The sequence below is a fragment of the Ursus arctos genome, unplaced genomic scaffold (genome assembly GCF_023065955.2).
Source record: "Ursus arctos isolate Adak ecotype North America unplaced genomic scaffold, UrsArc2.0 scaffold_34, whole genome shotgun sequence".
Taxonomy (NCBI): Eukaryota; Metazoa; Chordata; class Mammalia; order Carnivora; family Ursidae; genus Ursus; species Ursus arctos.
This window is the reverse complement of record NW_026623030.1, coordinates 24,148,060-24,168,898: the sequence shown is the minus strand read 5'-3', so window position 1 is coordinate 24,168,898 and position 20,839 is coordinate 24,148,060. Positions and strand designations below refer to the sequence as shown.

General features: G+C 45.8%; 2 protein-coding genes across 4 annotated transcripts in view; both read right to left on the bottom strand.

The window, feature by feature from the left end:
• The window catches only part of CFAP251 (cilia and flagella associated protein 251), a 67,015-nt gene extending 57,860 nt beyond the window's left edge, over positions 1-9,155 (bottom strand). Inside the window, exons 1-5 of the mRNA XM_026514827.4 lie at positions 8,526-9,155; positions 7,318-7,560; positions 6,625-6,825; positions 5,386-5,733; positions 262-402 (exon numbers count right to left, since the gene is read on the bottom strand). Coding sequence (XP_026370612.3) covers positions 262-402; positions 5,386-5,733; positions 6,625-6,825; positions 7,318-7,542 — 915 coding nt within the window. The 5' untranslated portion in view covers positions 7,543-7,560; positions 8,526-9,155. The remainder of the gene's footprint in view (positions 1-261; positions 403-5,385; positions 5,734-6,624; positions 6,826-7,317; positions 7,561-8,525) is intronic.
• A 1,210-nt stretch (positions 9,156-10,365) lies between these two features.
• Positions 10,366-20,839, bottom strand: part of PSMD9 (proteasome 26S subunit, non-ATPase 9) — a 50,009-nt gene continuing 39,535 nt past the window's right edge. For all 3 annotated transcript variants that reach the window (XM_057306110.1, XM_057306111.1, XM_026514828.4), the window contains 3 exons: positions 19,767-19,868; positions 11,362-11,450; positions 10,366-11,024 (listed from right to left, as the gene is read on the bottom strand). In XM_057306110.1, the coding sequence (XP_057162093.1) occupies positions 10,997-11,024; positions 11,362-11,450; positions 19,767-19,868 (219 nt within the window). In that variant the 3' untranslated portion in view covers positions 10,366-10,996. The remainder of the gene's footprint in view (positions 11,025-11,361; positions 11,451-19,766; positions 19,869-20,839) is intronic.

The following is a 20,839-nucleotide window of genomic DNA, read 5'->3' as shown; positions in this document are numbered from 1 at the left end:
CAAAATGCTATATTCTAGTGAAACACAATCTCTTCTACTTGCAATAAAAAAAACTTGCAGGGGCACCCAGGTGGCTCAGTCAAGCATCTGCCCTTAGCTCAGGTCATGATCCTAGGGGCCTGGGATCGAGCCCCCGCATCAGGCTCCCTGCTCAGCTGGGGAGTCTGCTTCTCCCTCTCCCTTCCCCCACTCATGCTCTCTTTCGCTCACTCTCTCAAATAAATAAATAAAATCTAAAAAAAACAACAAAAACTTACATACCTGAAGATGATGCTGAGTGTTCTTGAAAACATTGTAGATGACCGCAGTGTGAGCAAAGACATACAGAAGAACTCTCTGGTTTTCGTCTCGAATATAATAAACAGGAAGAGAACTGTTCCATCCGAAAGACCAAGTCAGGGTCTGGAAGACAAAGGCAAAACCAGGAAGAACTAAGTGTGCCGAGCCCAAACTGTGATGCCAGGCACCCCCGGCACAGTCTCTGGAGGAGAAAGATTTCACACCATCAGTCCAAAGAAGAGAAATCACTTCAAGAACGTCCTCAGGGGTGCCTGGTGGCACAGCGGTTGAGCGTCTGCCTTCGGCTCAGGGCGTGATCCCGGCGTTACGGGATCGAGCCCCACATCAGGCTCCTCCGTTATGAGCCTGCTTCTTCCTCTCCCACTCCCCCTGCTTGTGTTCCCTCTCTCGCTGGCTGTCTCTATCTCTGTCGAATAAATAAATAAAATCTTTAAAAAAAAAGAACGTCCTCAACCACGTGCGCCGGTGCGGATGACGCTTGAAACCGTGATGCTGAGTGAACGCAGCCATGCAGGACCGCTCGGTGCTTGGTCAGGCAGATCCCTAGAGACGAGAAGTCACTCAGTGGCTGCTGGGGGCCTGCGGGAGGCAGGTGGGGAGCGACTGCTACGGGATATGGATTTCTTTTGTGGGGAAGAAAACGTTCTAGAATTAGTGGTGACGGTTGCACAACCTTGTGAACACACTAAAAACCAACGGACTGTACGCTTTAAAAGGGTACATTTCACGAGGATGTGGAGAAACTGGAGCCACTGTGCACTCTTGGTGGGAATGTGAAATGGTACAACTGCTGTGGAAAACACCACAGAGATTTCTCAAAAAATTGAAAGCAGAATTTCCATATAATGCAGCAATTACACTTCTGGGTATATATCTTAAAGAATTGAAAGCAGGGTCTCAAAGAGACATTCGTATGCCCATGTTTACAGCAGCATATTTCACAGAAGCCGAAAAGTAGAAGCAACCCGAGTGTCCCTCGATGGATGAATGGATAAACAAAATGTGAACTGGATCCAGCCTTCCACTGGAAGGAGATCTGACACCCTCCACAACAGAGATGAACCTTGAGGACATCGTGTAAGTGAAATCCACCAGTCACAAAAAGACAACTACGAGAGGATTCCACTGACATGGTCCCTAGAGGAGTCAGATCCATAAAGAGAGGAAGTAGAAGGGTGGCTGCCAGGGCAGGACTGGGGAGTGGGGAGTCGTTCAACGGGAAGGGAGCTTCAGTCCTGCGAGATGAGCTCCAGGTACTGGTCGCACCACAGTGTCCATGCACTTACTACTACACTGTACACTTAAAAATGGCTACGATGGTAAATTTTAGGGGCGCCTGGGTGGCACAACTGGACAAGTGACCGACTCTTGGTTTTGGCTCAGGTTGTGATCTCAGGGTCATGGGATCGAGCCCCACGTCAGGCTCCAAGCACAGTCTGCCTAAGACTCTCTCTGCCCCTCCCCACCCCCCCTTTCTCTCTCTTTCAAATTAATAAACAAATCTTTAAAAGAAAGATGGTAAATTTTACTCTATGTGTATCTTGCCACAATTTTAAATTTTAAGAGGGTGAATTTAATGGTATGTGAATTACACCTTGCTTTAAAAAGAAATCAACAGTAAATAGAAAGAATATCCTATTCTTCTACTCCCCAGAACCGAGACTGCTCAGTACCTGACACACGGGGAGCACTTACTATTGCGAAATTCAGTTTACTTCAGGAAAATATATGGAATGGACAAGTTACAGTGTAGTCACTAAGGAACTTCATACAAAAGGCAATTATTCAGCCAGGAATATTTGGTCCTCACATACCATTTTCCCTTGAAGAATAAAGCACAAAGAGACAAAATTCCCTCAGCATGATTAAAAACTCCATATTGCCAGGAATAAATCCAAAATAAAAATGTTCTGAAATGAAATATTAGAGGTACTATAAACCTGACTATGACTTTTAATCCAATAGTAGTTTACTTATGCATATTTTTTGTGTTCAAAGTCTTTGATAAAAACCACGGATAGACAAACTGTGGATTCATACAAGGGAGTATTATTCAGCAATAAAAAGAAATGAACTAGCAAGCCAGAAAAGACATTGAGAAATCTTAAATGCATTTTGCTAACGGAAAGGAGTGAAAGGAGTGAAAGTGAAAGGAGAACCTAAAAAGACTTCACAGTGGGTACACATGGGTGGCTCAGTTAGTTAAGCATCTGCCTTCAGCTCAGGTCCTGTGGGATCAAGCCCCACATTAGGCTCCTTGCTCAGGGGGGAGTCTCCTTCTCTCTCTCTCTGCCCCTCCCCCCACTCGTGTTTTCTCTCTCTCTCTCTCTCTGACAAATAAATAAAATCTTTAAAAAAAGAAAAAGACTTCACACTGTATGATTCCAACTCCATGACATTCTGGAAAAGGCAAAACTATGAGGACAGTAAAAAGACCAGGGGTTCTTGGGGAGAGAGGGGGTGAAGAGAGGGATGGAGAGTGGGGCACGAGGGATTTGAGGCAGTGACATCACTCCGTAAGACACTACAATGGTGGATACAACTCATTATACCTTAGTCAAAGCCCAGAGAATGTTACATCACCAGGAGTGACCCCTAAGGTAAATGATGGACTTTAGTTAATAATAACGATCAATATGGCCTCATCAACTGTAACGAATGCCCCACACTAACGCAAGATATTAACGAAAGAGGAAGCTGGTGCGGGGGGGGGGGGGGGGAGCACAAGGGAGTGTATGGGAACTCTGTACTTTTCGTTTCATTTGCTATAAATCTAAACTGCTCGAAAAAATAGTCCATTTAGGGGTGTGTGCCTGGCTCAGTCAGTAAAGCCTAGGACTCTTGATCTCGGAGTGTTCCAGCCCCATGCTGGGTGTAGGGATTACTTTAAAAAAAAAACACAAATCCGTTTAAAAAATTAACTGAGGCCAATTAATCGAATGTGGTAGCGTCTAAAGTGATGGCTAAGTGATTAGAGATTTTTAGTAACTCATTCACTCAGTATTAACAGAACTTCCCCGCTCAAGCAGCACTCCCATTAACTGAAACCGCACAGTACTGGTCGCGTACGCACCCGTCCTACCATTTGTGGTGAACGATCCTGGAGACAGCCATCTCTTACAGCAATCTTCCAAAACACGAACACAAAACGCTATTGTCAAAACCAGATTCCACTACGTTTGGCAATCGTAACCTTCCTTCTCATAAATGCATGATCCCTTGTTTGCTTGGCTGGAGACGGTATCCACGGTTATGCCTATTTACCGTGAGCAGTGTGAGTTATTCCAGGCCTTTGGGATAAGGCAGGGGACCCCAAAGGGAAAGGGGGATGTCAGGGGCACAGAGGAGCCACTCGCTGGAGCACTCTGGTGAGAACCAATCAGCAGTAACACAAACGGCCATCAATAACCGGGAACCGGCTGAACTGAAGATGAGGAAGTGGACCTACATACTGAGAGAGAAAATCCTCCGGGACATACTTAGTGGAAAGCCACGCTGCGGTGATGCAGAAGATCTTCCTGGCATAGAAAACAAAAACTAATGTGTGTGGAGGTGTGTGTGCACACAGGAGCACACAGATATGTCTGTAGATGCCCAGGAAACGGCCTGGAAAGGTAACACAGTTACACCAAACTGTAACATTAGTCACCTCAGGGAAATGGACTTGGCGTGGTCTGTGCAAGAAGAGGACCTGCTTGAATTTTTTTTTTCTTTATTTTTAGAGGGGAGGAGGGGCCAGGAGAGAGGGGCAGAGAGAATCGCAAGCAGGCGCCATGCCCAGCTCAGAGCTCGATGTGGGGCTCGATTTCACAACCCTGAGATCACAACCTGAGCAGAAATCAAGACTCGGACATTCAACCAACGGAGCCACCTAGGCGCCTCTGCTTTGATTTTTTTTTTAAAAGATCACGTATTAATTTTAACAGAAAGAAAAACAATACAGGAACAGGAAAAGAAAGGAGGTGTCCTCAAGGAGCTAAACAAATTTGCAGAGGAAGGTGGTCGAGAAGAGTTTTGCAGCAAGCCCAAGGTTAACAGGGAACCCAAAGCCCTGGCACACAGGTCACGTGCTCTCATCAGTGCCATCACTAGCTGTCTTGTGAGCTGGCTAAACAAGGCAAAAGTCTTCATGGGCTCTGAAACTTATTCTTTCTTTCAGACTGAGCAAGCCCAAGCTTTGAGCTCGAACTCCACTGCTCAGAGTAAACCCCATCTACAGAAAGGAGGCTGTCAGTCGTCTGCGTCTCTCACTAGGCATTCCTTCCATCACCCTCATCATCATCGCCAGCCTTGCCACCACACCACCACCATCACCATCATCTCGACGTGAACACTCGTCAAGTGCTCACTGTGTGTCAGGAACTACATTAAACACTTTACGTATATTCAATCACTTACAAATCTTCCAAAGGCAGAATCTACAGGGAAAAAAGGAGATCAACCCTAGGAAGCAATTTTCAGTAGCAGATGGAGGAAGAAGAGGAAAACTCTCCTCTTCCTTCTCTTGGTAAATGATAATATTTGTATTCCTCGCAGGTGGTGCCTCCCTGGAATACTGTCGTGGCAGCAGAGGCAGATTCCTTTGGACCACCTGGCCCTTTTCTCAGTGGCTTTCACTTTTTCCAGACCTTTCGCTTTCTGGTCCATCTCAGAATGGATAGTTTTAGGAGCTGGTAAAGAGGTATCAAGCCAGCTAAGGCAGAGGAGGTGAGGAGAGGAGGGAAAGGGGAAAGGAATGGAGGAGGAGGAGAAGGAAGTGAGAGAGAAGGGGAAGAGGAGGAGGGAGGGGAGGGGAGGAGAGGGCGAGATGGAGCTTGAGTCTCCCACAAGAAACAGCACCCTATGCAAGAGACAAACCACGTCCGGAATTTCCTGCCCGCGGGGCAACACTATTGGACCCAGATGCAGTGTTCCAGGCACACGTGTCCGGCCAGAGCGCTGAACTGAACTTTAAAGACGCACGAGTCTATTATTAGTTCAAAAAGGGTCTTTCTGGTGGTGTTTTTTTTTCCATACGAATAAAATTCCCTTATTTCACAATGCTCTCAAAGCGCTGGAGGAAATTAAAAAGCACGTTACACTTACCAAAGGATACACACTGGCACGGCCATCCTTTTGAAACACAATGTCCTCGCTGGTAGACACCAGGGATTTCTCCGGGATCCGTGCTTTGGACTGGAATTCTTTCTCTTGTTCCTCACTTAAGTATGGTAACCTTTTTCCTGTTCCCTCTCGTCCCAATTCATCTTGGGCCATCTGGTCCGTTTTCTCCCCGAGCTCGCTAGAGGGGTGTGTTTCAGGGAATATCTCTCGTTCCTCAGAACTCTTTTGATCCAAATCAAGAAATCTTAGTTCTGAGCTCAAATCTCCTAAAAGCTCATTTGTTTCCGAATGCTCTGATTCTAATGCATGCTTTGACTCGCTGAGGGTTCTCTTAAAAAAGAAACAAAAGAAGATTGTGATTCCAAATAGCGTGTAGCTGCTTCCCTCCCTCCTTTCCTTTCCTTCCTGTTCCTACTCGCCAGCCCTGTGTTCACCTCACACTGGAACTATGAAGTGTTTTAAAAAGGAGCCTGGGGGGTGTCTGGGTGGCTCAGTCGGTTAAGCATCTGCCTTTGGCTCGGGTCATGGTTCCAGGGTCCTGGGATGGAGCCCCACATTGGGCTCCCTCCTCAGTGGGGAGCCTGCTTCTCCCTCTTCCATTCCCCCTGCTTGTGCTCTCTCTCGCTCTGTCAAATAAATAAATAAAATCTTAAAAAATAATAATTTAAAAAAATAAAAAGAAGCCTAGGACATTTTGTACTTAAATCACATGAATCACGGGTGGGCCAGGTTTATTCTTGGCCTCCTAGCAGAACCACACAGCAAAACCATTATTCTAAGTGGCACTGGTCGTCTCCAAGGACAGATGAGTCACAGAGTCACTTCTCTTTGGACCACGGCTGATTCTCCTTCAGGAGGAGAGCCCACATTACTATAATCACGCTGAATCTGTTCTAAGACAAGCACACTCCAACTAACCCCTGGGAGCTCTTTATCTCAGCTCCGCTGCACACCTCCTCCAGGAAGCTTTCCCAGACCATCCTCCTAGCTGGGCTAAATGTCCTTGTTTTTTGTTTTTAAATATCTCCCATGCATCTCTCAATTACTGCACTTAGCATATTGTTTCACAGTGTTCAGGTATCAGTCTGTCACCCTACATACCCTAGAGCTCCTTAAGAGAATGGATTGTATCTTATTTGTCTTATCCCCATAGCTGGCCTATGGTAAGCATTCAATGATTCTGAATGAATGAAAAGATGAATGACTTAAATTACTACTTACTAGGGAAGTTCCTGACATGACTGACTGGGAATCAATCAATGTAAGTCTCTCCAAACTGGTCATGGACTTGGTGATTTCTTGAGGCTTCACTGTGGTTTCTTCTTGCACCACAGCCTCCTCCTCCTGTGCTGCTCCAGCCTTTTCCTCTGTTTCTTCTCTGACGGCCCCCTTCTCCCCCCCATATTCTTTCCCCTCTTCCTCCTCCTCCCCTTCTTCCTCCTCTTCCCATTCGTCCCCTTCTTCCTCCTCTTCCCATTCCTCCCCTTCTTCCTCCTCTTCCCATTCCTCCCCTTCTTCCTCCTCCTCCCCTTTCTCCTCCACTCCTTCCTCCTTCTCCAATTCCTCCTCCTCCCCCTCTTCTCCTTTCTTCTCTTTCTCCTCTACCCCTTCCCCTTCCTCCCCTGGCTCCTCTTCCTCCACTCTTTCCTCCTCCTCTCCCTCTTCTCCTTTCTTCTCTTTCTCTTCTACCCCTTCCCCCTCCTCCCCTGGCTCCTCTTTCTCCACTCTTTCCTCCTCCTCCTTTTCCCCTTCCTCCCCCTCCTCCCCTTCTTCGTCCTCCCCCTCTTCCCCTTCTTCCTCTTCCCCCTCTTCCCCTTCCTCCCCCTTTTCCCCTTCTTCCTCCTCCCCCTCCTCCCTTTCTTCGTCCCCCACCTCCTTTTCCCCTTCCTCCCCCTCCTCCCCTTTCTCTTCCACTCCTTCCTTCTCTTCCCATTCCTCTCTCCCTTCCTCCTCTCCTTCCTCTTCCTCTTCCTCCTGCTCCCCCTCCTGCTGAGGCTCTCTCCCAACTAATACGTCCTCTTCTTTTAATTCGTGTTGCATACTTTCCATCTCTCTATAATATTGATTATATTCTTCTTCCATTTCTGTTTCTCCATCTTCTTCTGATTCTTCTAATGGGTACTCCCCTTCATCTGACATTCTTCTTTGTGGGGTTTCCTTTAGAGAAATTTCGACGGTAACAATCAGCAGTTCCCCCTGTTTCCCACTTTAATTTCCTGGTGCACTAACCTATCCATGAAGTGTGCAATACCAGCTCTGGTTCCTTTCCACAGGAATAAAAAGAATCTCACACTTCTGGGAAAGCCTGTCCCAAATCTTAAGCATATTGATGCCAGGGCCTCTCATCTTTCTAGGAATAACTTCAGAGCCCTGTAACTCACTTTACATATATTCATATTCCCACAGGCAGCAAAATGATAACCCAGGCATTAACGACAATTCTAATAATGTAAATAGGGCAGAACCCGTGGCTTGGTGGTTAAAAGCGTGGACTTTGCAGTCGCTCTCTCCTAGCACGGAACCCCGGTTCTACCACTCACTTGCTCTCTGAACTTGGGTAAGTCCCTGTACCCCTAGGAGTCCAAATTTGCTCACAGGCAGATTAAAAATGAGAACCCTAAATTCTGGGGTTGAGATGACAAATGTAAAACGCTCAACGCAGCTGCCGCAGGGTGCTTAGGAAAGGCAGCAATCGTTTACAAAGTTTAACAGCCTTCTAACATAGTCTCTCATTTACTTCTTATGACAAACTTGAGTTTGAGGCTCTGGGAAGTGACTTATTCAGATCACACCGCTAGAAAGAGGCAGACCTCTTTAACGCTCTGTTCCTCCAGGTGAAATAGCATGGCTACCATTTCAAGCCCGGGGCCCTGAGCACCGGGCCTGCTCCGACTGCAAACTTTGCCGGCGCATCTAGATACGGACGTCCAGGGGAGAGGAAGGGAGGGGAGTAAGGTGCGGTGGTCGGGGGCGGGGGGGCGCACAACGCCCAGGCGCGGCTCCTTGCGTCAGCTCAGGTCTCTCCGAGGCCGCCCCGGGCCCCCGACCCAGTGGGGCGAGCGACCCCCACCCTCGCGGGGCACCAGGACCTCCTACACCAGGGGCCCCCTCCCCCGACTCACGGAGCGCGCCCTCCGACCGCCTTCAAAGGCCCGGCCCTCCCGCCGCCTGGACCCTTCCGTCACCTCCCCAGTCTTCAGCGGCCGCCGCTTTCTCCTCCACGCGCTCCCTAGCTACGGTTGCCACCCAAGCCCCGTCCCCAATGTAACAGCCGCCACGGCGACCGGCCGTAAAGCGGGAGGGCCGGCCTGTGGTCACGTGCCCAAGGCTCTGCAGCGGGCGGGCCGGCACGCCCCCTGGCGGTCCCCGGGGGAGAGGCGCCGCTGCGGCCCCCGAGGCGCAGTCAGCCTTCCTCGTCCCAAAGACTCTTCCTTCAGCTCCCTCCCCCAACTTTTTCCCAGGGCGCCGAAGCCTGAGAAGCTGCAGCGGTGGCTACCTGCTGTTCTGACTTTCCGAAGGCTTGACGAGACTTACGAGCTGTTTGGTAAAATTCTCTTTGCCAAAAGCAAACTAAATTTCCCGGTCTCCTGGACGCAGCACAGATCTGCCCTCCACACTTTCTCAAGGGGCACTGCGTGTTGTGCGCCGGACTTCAGCTAGCTGGGATGATACACTATGTAGGCTACATTATCTTGCTGTTCTTATCAAAAATGTGTCTGCAAAACCAGCTTGGTTCGACCTATTAGGATCATTTCAAAGTGGCTGTCAGCTACAATCTCACAGAAGACGGCATCCTGAGGTTTCTAAAGGGAGGCCTGCAGGAAACCAGCCAAAGGCACCGACCAGAAAAATCTGGGGCTCTCATTTTAGGAGAATGTCAATGATTCTCCCCGCCCCCACACCGCCAAGCCCCAACGCTGGTTGATTAATAAGCATACATCTCAAAAAAAAAAAAAAAAAGGATCAAACCGGATGGTACAAGCTGTGTTTAATATAATCTAGGGCTTATAAAGAGATTGGAAAACGCTTGGAATCAGAACACACACACAATTTAAACAGCAAACGCTGGTAAGCAAGGCATGTCTGCGGCTACAAGGGGAGAATGCATGTGGATGTAAATTTTGGGGAACACACTCAACAGGAAGGTTTTCCAGCTGAGCATTAGAAGAGAATCCATGGCTGGAAGCACGCCCCAGTGCTGACTCCTGTCATGGCAAGCTGGTTTCTGTATCCAACCCAAGCAAATCCATTCCCGAGGAATCCAGGCATGCCTCAGGAGAATGGGCCACACCACCTCTGAGACAGAAAGTGGTGTGCAAGACATGGGGAAGTAAACACTGTGATAAGGTGAGGAGAGAAAGTAAAATACAGGGTCACTAAGAATCACTGAAACCCATGTTGCCACGTGAAAAAGAAAAGAAAAGGAAGAAGGAATCAGCATTTTCAAGAAGTCAGATCTGCGCACGCTGCTGGTTCCCATCAGCAAGCAAGCACACCATGGCAGTTTACAAACTACTGTTGATCTGAGGGGATGACCAGGAGGTTCAATTATAAAAAGTCAAATTAGAAGGTAATTTGCAAGGTTTTTTATTCCAGAAATGAAGGGAGTTTGCTGCCCTCTGGTGGGTTACAGAAGAGGAAGCTGACACCGCAGGGGGCTACCTGGGGAGCCTCCTGGTTTTCCCTATTCTTCAAGGGAGCTGCTGTGGCCCGGTGGGGGCAGGGGGGGATGTAATTTCTGTATCCAGAGCGGCAGTGCCACAATGCAAATGCAGATGGTGCAAACCCCATTCACTAAAGGTCGATGTTCTTGAAGTGGTGTTGGTCAAATCTTGACTTCAGCACCACTGTTGGTTTGTTCTGTCCAACTTTTTTTTTTTTAATAAGCTCTGCACCCTATGTGGGGCTTGAACTCAGAACCCCAAGATCAAGAGTCGCATGCTCTACTGACTGAGCCCGTTCTTTTTTTTTTTTTTAGATTTTATTTTTTTTAAGTAACCTGTACACCCAACGTGGGGCTTGAAACTACAACTCCGAAATCAAGAGTTGTATGCTCCACTGACTAAGCTAGGCACCGCTGTCCAACTTTCTATGAGAATGTTCTAATTCCTGTCTGAGCTTTGGTTTGAGAGTTTCATAAGAAATTCAGTTGGCACTATATGTTAACTAAATTTAAATAAAAAATTAACTAACTTTACATAAAAAATTAAAAAGAAAAAAATTCAGTTGTGGTGATAAAATGGTCATATCAGCACTGAAACCTGTGTTTATTTGGGGAAAAAAATCCTAAAAGAATAAAGTCCCATCAGCACCTGCCAGAATAACTCCAGCCCACTTGCCCACAATCCAGAGGACTCCCATTTAGGACCATGGCCTAATTTGCAAAAGATGCCAAGCACAAATCAAGTTAACAATGCCTTAATCCCAAAAGATTACACTGGGAGGCCACGGCATTTCCATCACCCAGAAGTTCAGACTTCCAGCCTCTTCCAGATCCTTAAGCTTCAGGGAGAGAAGAGAAGGAAGAAATTCCCACCAGACCCACGTCCAGGGCAAGGGAAGATGTTTTCCTATTACCATTCCCCAGGGACAGTCATCTTTGCAAAGGAATAATGTTGCAGCTGGAAGAAAAAAAGAAAAGGAACGACGTAAGTTTGGTGGCTCCATTCAGAAGACCAGAGAGCGAGCCCTCTGAGTGTTTCACCTGCGTTCTTTAATTCTTTTAAAGCAAATGCCCAGTTCATGAAAGAACCAGAGTGACCAGGGCTCCCTCTGCCTCCGTACCTGCAATCTCATTCCCGCTGCATGTGCTTATCAGGAGCTTCTACAGGCAATCTGGGGAATACCCTCATTTCCCCGTGGCCGCCCCCCACCACCTCCTCCCCGGAGCTTTAGGGCTGACACACACTCAAGTAACAACTCACAGGGCGCTGTCAGTGAGCAGAAATGATACTTTACCCCAGCAGTCCTTTTCCTGCCCAGCGGGTTGGGACAAGTCTAAGCTGGTGTTTCTCCCCTCTGCGGATCACTGTCACATTCAGGGGTTTCTGAAAGGAAAATAAGCTTGTTTTACATTTTATAGTCAACCTGTTTACTATACAAAGAGATTCAGACTAAGATGCTAAGATACTGACTTTTGCACATCAGAGTGGTAAGGATGCTTTTATTAAGCAGAGTCCTGCAGTTGTCAAGAGTGTGGGAGACATGACACTCTTGGGGCAGCCAATGGGCCGCAAATCGGTAGCGTCTTCCTGGACAAACACGTCTCCCCACCAAAAAAATCTTTAAAAAGTCGCACACGAGATAAATTTTGCAGGAAGTACAAGATGATACATGAACAAAGTGTTCCTTCTAGAACTGTTTATAAATTCAAAACCTGAAAACACCCAAAATATCCCTCAATAAGGTATTATTCAAATACAGCATAGTGAATGAAGAAGTTTAAGTAAAAACAAAAAGAGCAAAGTATGAACCCATTTGAATATACGTTTTTGTGTTTTTTATTTTTTATTTATTTTTTAAATTCTTTTTTAAGTAGGCTCCAAGAGTCAGATGCCTAACCAACTGTGCCACCCAGAAGCCCCCACATAATCCTGAAATTAAACCTCTTGGTATACACCCCAAGAACTGAAAGCAGGGACTCGAATAGATATTTGTATACCCCTGTTCATAGCAGCATTATTCGTAACAGTCAAAAGATGGGAGCCAACCAAGTGTCCGTCAGTGGACAAACAAAATGTGGGCTATTCACACAAAGGAATATTATTCAGTCTTAAAGAGGAAGGAAATTCAGACACACACGGCAATATGGATGGACCACGAAGACATTATGCTAAGTGAAATCCACCAGCGGCAAAAGGAGAAATACTGTCTGATTCCACTGATAGGTGCAAATTCCACTGAGAGCACACTCACAGAGACAGAAAACAGATTAGTGATCACCAGAGGCTTGGGGAGAGGAAAATGGGAAGTTAGTGTTTAAAGGCACAGAGTTTCAGTTTGGAAGGCTGATAAAGTTCTGCAGGTGGATGGAGGAGATGGTTACAGAGCATTATGAATGTACTTAACGCCAGAGAACTGCACCTTGGAAATGGTTAAAGTCTTCGATTTTATGTTATGTATATTCTACCACAACTCTTTAAATTATGGCAGATCTATTAATGTAATCTCGGAATCTGACAAAATAAAGCATGAAGGAAAAACCAGAAAGATGTCACTTGCAATAAGACTGCCAATAGCACAGGTGAGAGGGTCGAGAAGCAAGCCCTCACATGCACTGCTCGAGAAAACGCGAGCTGTTCGGAGGACACCTTGACAACATCCATCAAATCTGTAAATGTGCATTTGCGTGCCTCTGACCCAGTCAGTCCACTTCCAGAAATCTCTGACAGAAACCCTCACACAAGAATATTCACTACCCCCTTGTTGGTGACGGCCAAACATCGGGTACAACCTAAATGTCTGGTATGGAGGGCTGGTTACATGAAAGATGGCAGACCAAGCAATGGAATATGGTGAAGACAGACATGTGCCCACATGGAAATCCCCTCAAAAGGGGGGGGGGATCCGGAACACTATGTATAGTAGGTCTTGTTTGTCTTCTTGTTCAAAAAGCAATTATAGACATATTCATCCACACTTAGGAAATGTGTGAGAGATACTCTGATGTGCTTCTGGTCCTAGAAATCATACCCCTAGACAAGCTAGAAACACAGAGGTCATCCTTGACATGAGCTGGGCGTCATATTAAAGCCCATATACTTACATCCTAAAGGTCTCTCTAATTTACCCACTTCCTTTCACCTCCAGCCCATTCACCAAAGCCACCATCACCCCTTGACCAGGCTGCTAAAATTGTCAGCCCTCCTATCAGCTCTCTACCTCTACCTAGCATCTGGAGAAATCTTTCCAAGACACAAAGCTGCTGACATTTGTTACCGTCGGTTTGGAAGTGTGCATGGCTCTCTACCGGTCCTCGTGAAAAAAGAACAAAATCTTGATAGGACCACAAGGCCTCATACAGTCTGGCCCCTGCCAACTTCCCAGATCGACCTCCTCCCTCCCTATACCTCCCTCCTTGCTCTGGGCTCCAAATGTCTTCTCTGGCCCTTCCACCTCAGGGACATGACCCTGCTGGAAGGGGGTCTCGCCATCTCCCTACCAGTCTCTGGCCTTGATCAACTTCTTTTTTAAGATTTTATCTTTTTAAGTAATCTCCACACCCAATGTGGGGCTCGAACTCACAACCCCGAGATCAAGAGTCACATGTTCCACCGACTGAGCCAGCCAGGCAACCCCAGGCTTTGATCAACTTTAACATTCAGAGGTCACGTCCTCAGGAAGGTTATCCTAACCCCCATATCATTGTTCTCCTAGCCTCCTCGAACTTTTCCTTCATGACACTCATGAAAGTGTATAACTACATTTGATTAATGCTCGTCTCCCCCACCAAAGTGTTGCCGAGGCAAGGACCTTCTGCTTCTCTGTGTTGTTCCTGCTCTAGGGCCTGCACCTTATCCAGCACTTAAACGGAGCAGGGAAGGGACTTAGGAGGGAGAGACCCAGGACTTTTGTTCTTTCTTCAAAAACGTTTGCCCTATCTGATGCTTTTACACTAAAAATGCATTATTTTTATTTATTTATGTGAGATACAATTCACATACAATAAAATCCATTTTAAAGTATACAATTCAGTGGGTTTTATATTCAGACACTTGTACAACCATGACCACTACCTGAACAACATTTTTATCCCCCAAAAGGACCGCTGTACCCATTAGCAGTCACTCCCATTCCATCCTCCACTCAGCCCAGGGTGACCACCAACCTGCTTCCTGTCTCCGTGGATCTGCCTGTTCTGGACACTTCGCGTAAACAGAATTCTTAGGGCACCTGGGTGGCTCCGTCGGTTGAGTGTCTGCCTTCGGCTCAGGTCACGATCCCAGGGTCCTGGGATCAAGTCCCGCATTGGGCTCCCTACTCATCGGGGAGTCTGCTTCTCCCTCTACCACCTCCCTACTGCTCGTGATCTCTCTCACTCTCTCTCTCCCTCTCAAATAAAATCTTTTAAAAAAATAAAAATAAAACAAAATAAAATAAAACACTCAGCCCTTTGTATCTGGCTTCTTTTGCTTAGCACAAATCCTTTCAAGGTTCATCCATGTTATAGCATGTCAGTACTCCATTCCTTTCTACAGCTCAATGCAACATGTGTTGTTTATAATAAAGATGACTTTTTTTAAGATTTTTTTTCCCCTTGAAAGAAAATACATGCATTTCATACAGAAACTGAGCTTTGGGAAGTTACCAAAAGAAAGAGAGATTTCTCTACAAGAGTATTAATTTCCAGGTTTCCATAAAATTGGAAACTACCTAAATGTCTAACAACAGAATGTGGTGGGTTGGGTTTTGTTTTTTTTTTTTAATCATTTTTCTAAAGTCACAAAGTGGACCTTTGATTCTCAAGTTGGCCTCTGGTTCCAGAAGGATCCAGCACCCTGAGGGGGTGAGGTCTCCCCACCCCAGCAGCTCAGCTTTTTTCTGTTTGATATACTGGAATTCCCCAAGAAATTTCACCTGAGAAAAAGTGCTGTTGCTTAAAAACGTTCAATAACTACTTTTGTAAAGAAGGATTCATGGTGTTATTGACGACAGTCGCCATGTCGTACATGACAGCTCGTAATAACGCTGTATTTACCTATTTGAAAGTTGCTAAGAGAATAAACCTTAAAAGTTCTCATCACAAGAAAAAAAACTGTAACTATGGTGACGGATGTTAACTAGACTTATCGTGATAATAATTTTGTAACGTACACAGATACTGAATCATTATGTTGTACACTTGTAAATAACATGTCAATTATACCTTAGTAAGAAAAAAAAAAGAATTTTACAGATCTATGAAGAGCTTAAGAATATATTTAACTAGAAAAGACAGACTAAAAACCAGTAGCTACTACCGCCAATCACCAAAAACTGGAAACAACCTAAATGTACGTGGGTAAACCATCTGGCATTCATCTATGGAGCGGACCAGTACCGAGCAGTCGAAAGGAGTGAACTACACACACAACAATGTGGAAGAATTTCAGACGTACGATGCGAAGTGCAAGAAGCCGGATTTAAAAGGCCATGCATACTGTGCAGTTCCATTTATAGGACATTCTTGAAAAGGTGAAACTGTAGGGACGGAGCACAGATTGGTGGATGTAGACGGTGGGGGCTGGGGGAGGGCTTAGCCACAAAAGGCTGTGAGGCCATTTTGGGGAGGATGATGGAATTGCTCTGCATCTTCCTTACAGTGGCAGTTACCAGACTATGTACCTGTGTCAAAATTCCCAGTACTGTACACTGAAAAGGGTAAATTTTGCTGTAGGTAAATTACACCTTAATAAAAATAGCCAGTAGCTCTCTATATGCTGGTATATGAACAGACTGACCCCAGAAGGACACACAGCTGCAAAGTGGCTACCGCTGGAGGAGAGATTTTTCATTACATGTTCTTTGATTCGGTCTTAAACATGTGTATGTATTACCTCTTGTGGAAATAGAGACATATTTACAAAACAAACCAGCAACGAGCCCAGGCAACTGCAAAGTTTAGAAGTGTGTGTAGCAAGGTGTACACAAGAAACATGAGACAACCGTCACACTAGGAAAGTCTGGGGAAAAGGAGTGAAAAAGCAAGAGAGACTCTGGGTAAACATAACAAACCTACACCTAGAACCCTCACTAACATGATGACAGGACAGCCACGGGGTAACAAAGGAACAACGGCACAGGACAAATAAATCACAGGGAAGGAGACTGCAAAGATGAGAGAAGGCATCAAAATGAAAAGCCAACAGAAACTGGACAAGTGGTAACTGAGCACGTAGAGAAAACAGAAACCGTGTGTGGTGGTTCTAGAAAATGCCCATAAATTCTTTGATATTCCTTCAAGAGGCAAAGCCTAATTCCCCTGCCCCTGAGTATGGGCTGGACGTGGTGAGTTGCTTCTAATGAACAGAATGATGTGGAAATGATAATGTGCATCTTCAGAGACTGGGTCAAAGGCACCTCGGCTGCCTCCCCTCTGCTCTCGCTGGAACCACTCGCTCTGGGGGAAGCGGCTGCCATGTTGGCAGGGCACTCCAGCAGCACCACGGAGGGGCCCGAGCGGCGAGGAACAGATGTGCCATCAGCCATGTGAGTGAGGCATCTTGGAAACAGATTTTTTAACCTCGGTCAAGCCCTCAGATGACCACAGATGCTGCCAACATCGTGACTACAAGCTCATGAGACCGTAAGCCAGAACCACCCAGCTAAAACACTCCTGGATGTCCAATCCTCAGAAACCGTGAGAGAGAATAAATTTAAGCTGCTAAGTTTACAGTGGGTTTTTTTTTTTTAACTCACCAATAAACAACTAATACACCCTTTATGGCAACAGGTTAAAAAGAAGCTGACAAAGAACAAATGGATTGTTCCAGGGAACCCCAGAAAGGTTCAGAACAAACAGACTAATGAGAAGAAAGAATCCCACTTACAGGAATCTGATATGTAACAGACGTGGCAATATAAATGAGTGGGTAAAGTATTAACTATTCGCTAATGGTACTGGGACAATTAATATCCATCCAGGGGAGAAAAAAGTTTGGTACCCTACCTCACACTATTCACAAAATTAATTCCAAATATATATACTAAGTTGTTGTATACAACAAATGTCCACACAATATCTTGTATATGAAAGTTCACACAAGTATTATTCACAATAGCCAAAAAGTGGAACCAAACCCAATACTCATCAACTGCTGAATGGATAAATAAAATGGATAAGAAGGAACGTATAGCCACACAACAGGATATTACTCAGCCGTAAAAAGGAACGAAGTACTGACACCTCTACAACATGGATGAACCTTGAAACTGTGATGCTAAGCAAAGGAAGTTAATCACAAAACATCACGTCTTGTATGATCCCATTTATATGAAATGTCCAGAAGAAGCAGATCCATAGAGACAGAAAGTAGTTTAGTGCTTTAGGGGTTAGTGGGTAGGAGGAAGGGAGAGTGACTGCTAATGGGTATGGAATTGCTTTCTTAGGTGATGAAAATGTTCTAAAATTGATTGTGGTGATGGATGCCCAGCTCTATGAATATACTAACAACCACTGAGCTATCCAGGGTTTTTTTTTAAAGATTTTATGTTATTTTATTTTTTTTAAAGATTTTATTTATTTGTCAGAGAGAATGAGAGCACAAGCAGCGGGAACAGCAGGCAAACCTCCCGCTGAGCAAGGAGCCTAATGCAGGACTCAATCCCAGGGCCCTGGGATCATGACCTGAGCTAAAGGCAGACACTTAACTAACTGAGCCACCCAGGTGTCCCTAAAGACTTTTTTAAGTCCTCTCTACACCCAACGTGGAGCTCAAACTCACAACCCCGAGATCAAGAGTCACATGCTCCACCGACTGAGCCAGCCAGCTGCCCCGAGCTACGCACTTGAAATGGGGGAACTGTGTGGTATGTGAATTACATCTCGTAACTGTTATAAAAAGTAATAAAAGATTGGGGCACCTGGCTGGCTCCGTCAGTTAAGCAGCCGACTCTTGATTTTGGCTCAAGTTATGATGTCAGGGTCGTGAGATTGAGCCCCGCGCTGGGCTCCACACTGGGCATGGAGCCTGCCAAAGATTCTCTCTCTCCCCCTCCCTTTGCCCCTCCCCCTGCCTCTCTCTCTCTGTCTCCCTCTCTAAAAAAATAAAAATAAATAATAGATCAATTCCAGATTAAAGAAAAACTAAAAATAAATCAATAAAAGTATGAGAACTCCTTTAAGCAGACACAATATGCAAAAGCCATAAAGCAAACTGACGAATTTGTCAAAATCAGAATTTGGACTTCCACGCAACTATGGACTTGCTGGAGGTGTCGTGTAGAAATGAAGGCCTGACCTTGGCCGGGGCTCAGGCTCAAGTCAACTATGTTTCAGCCCAATGCCTGCCTTCCAGCGAGTCCCACGTGATGAGCAGCGCAGCCAAGCAGTTGAGCGGGCACGAGACAAACCAAGAATCGTGGGTTAAACCGAACATTTCATTTGGGAATGAAAAACTTTCGTAGATAATTTCTATGGACTTGGAGTCCCACATTTCTCCGGCACAGTGTGGATCTTTGCCAAGATAACCTTTGTTAAAGTTACAGTACTGAGCCATGAGCTGACGCGATCAGGTGGAAATGCTATTTAAAGGTGTACTATTCCAGAAACTGGAAGACTGCGGCCAATTTTGAATCCCAACCCTTATATTTTCAAGGACTGAAACTGTCAAACTGCACAGGAATCACGTTCTAACGTACTCCTGCTTGAACAGTGCTTTGCTGCCGTGTACTGGCCCATATTTCCTTAAACTCTCAGATATGGTTTTGGAAGGGAAGACCTTGTGACGCGAACAAATTTAACAAAATGGTCATCTAAGTAACTTAAAAAAAAAAAAAAACACTTCCAAGTAATCAAAGTCACCATAAACTAAGTTAAAAGACAAGGAGCTAATCAGGAGAAGCATATATAGCATGAAAACAGACAAAGGTTTTATATGTGGAATATGTTAAAAAATTCCTACAAATCAATTTTTTAAAAGGACAAATAACCCCAACAGGAAAAAAGATGAGAAAAAATATAAACAGACAATCCATAGAAATGAAAATATGAACATTAACGCACATATAAAATAAAGATACTCGACCTCATTGGTAATCAGGAAAATACAAATTAAAATAAGATGTCGTTTTCACGAAAATGTTCAAAGATCAGTAATACAGAGTATGACTGATGATATGACACACTCCCATACTGTTGGTCGGGTACAAATGAGTGAAGATTTTTCGGATTACCTATTATAAGTGTGTACGATACACTGAGAGCCTGTAATTCTACTTTCTGGTATTTACATCGAGAAGTAGTACGTGAACAAGAATACACGACTGTTCGTGCCAGTATAAAACCAAAAATAACCAAAACGTCCCGATAAGGCCGGGGATGGACAAACTGGGTCCATTCCTACAATAGAGTGCTATGCAGCAGTACAAAAGAATAAGCCATGTGAAAATGCAAAGATCTCCAAGAAAAGCTGTTGAATGAAAGCAGGGACAGGAAGTAGGGAAGGGGTATTTATATAGGGTGCCTGCAAAGGCCTCCCCCAGGTGTCATTCGTACAAGATGAGGGACGGACGTAAGGGAGAGAAAGCTTTCCAGGCAGAGAGAACAGCAAGTGCAAAGGCCCTGTGCCTGAGCAACAGCTCTCTGAAGGCAGCAAAGACCCCGGCGATGATTCCTGGCCTTGGGCAATTCTAGGGTTACTGACCAGATGTGACCTTCAACTCACCCCCTCACTGTGCTGCACCACACTGCCAATGTTATGCAGAGACTGGAAGTTTTGGGTGTTCACAGAGCCAAACTCCACAATCTCGTCATCCACTTGCAGACCCTAAAGAGAGAAGAGAAAATAGAAAACCAGAGTAGAGGTTAAACGTGCTTCTGGGATGCTTTACTTCCATGTCCAATTTAACGTCCAGGCCAAGAGCTTGTTTTCTACCGGGAAGAGTGGCAGGCGCAAAGCAAAGAGGTCAGGGACTTAGTGACCACACACGGGAGGCGGCGGTGGATAACTGGGCCACCTCGTCCTGGGGATTCCTTCTAGGACAGATCTAGTAAAAGGGGGCCAGATCTGCCCAATGTCTGATAAAAGCTGATGGTGGTACAGGCCGTAAAGAATGCGGGGAAAAGCCAAATGCTGTCTTGCGGGTTCAGGGGCGAGAAGAGGCAGGCCAATCTGGGCCTATTTTGTTCAGGGGTCAGAATTTAGACAAGTTTGCCCTAGAGGTCCCTGGACAAGCAGCCACAGGCACAAGGCTGACCAAGGACTAGTGTGACCCTTTCATTCTAAGAACACAGATCATGATTCATTCATTCCTTCAACAGATACTTGTCGTGGGCCAACTACAGCCCTGTGCTGGATGCTGTGGAGAGGGTAGCGAGTCAAACGAAGCTCATGTGTAACTTCCCACCTTGTGATCCTACCGACAGTTGGCAGGACCTGGATTCAGGACCCAGTTCCGTAGCTGAGGAGCTATGTGTTCTGGCACCAGTTACTTCAGGACTTAGAGGCTTTTTTCATGGGTAAAATGGGGTTCAGATCAGTGCCGACCCCAGCAGGTGGCTATGGGATTAAATATTAACTACACAGCCACATAAAAACTTGACCATGGTGTTCAGAGTCGCATTATTCGTAATAGCCGAAAGACAGAAACCAAATGCTCATGAACTGACGAATGGATAAAATCGACGGGCTATCTCCGCGCACGGAATATTACTCAGCCACAGAAAGGAAAGAGATGGAGACGCAGGTTCTGTCACAGATGAACCCCGAACACATGATACTAAATGGGAAAAGCCAGT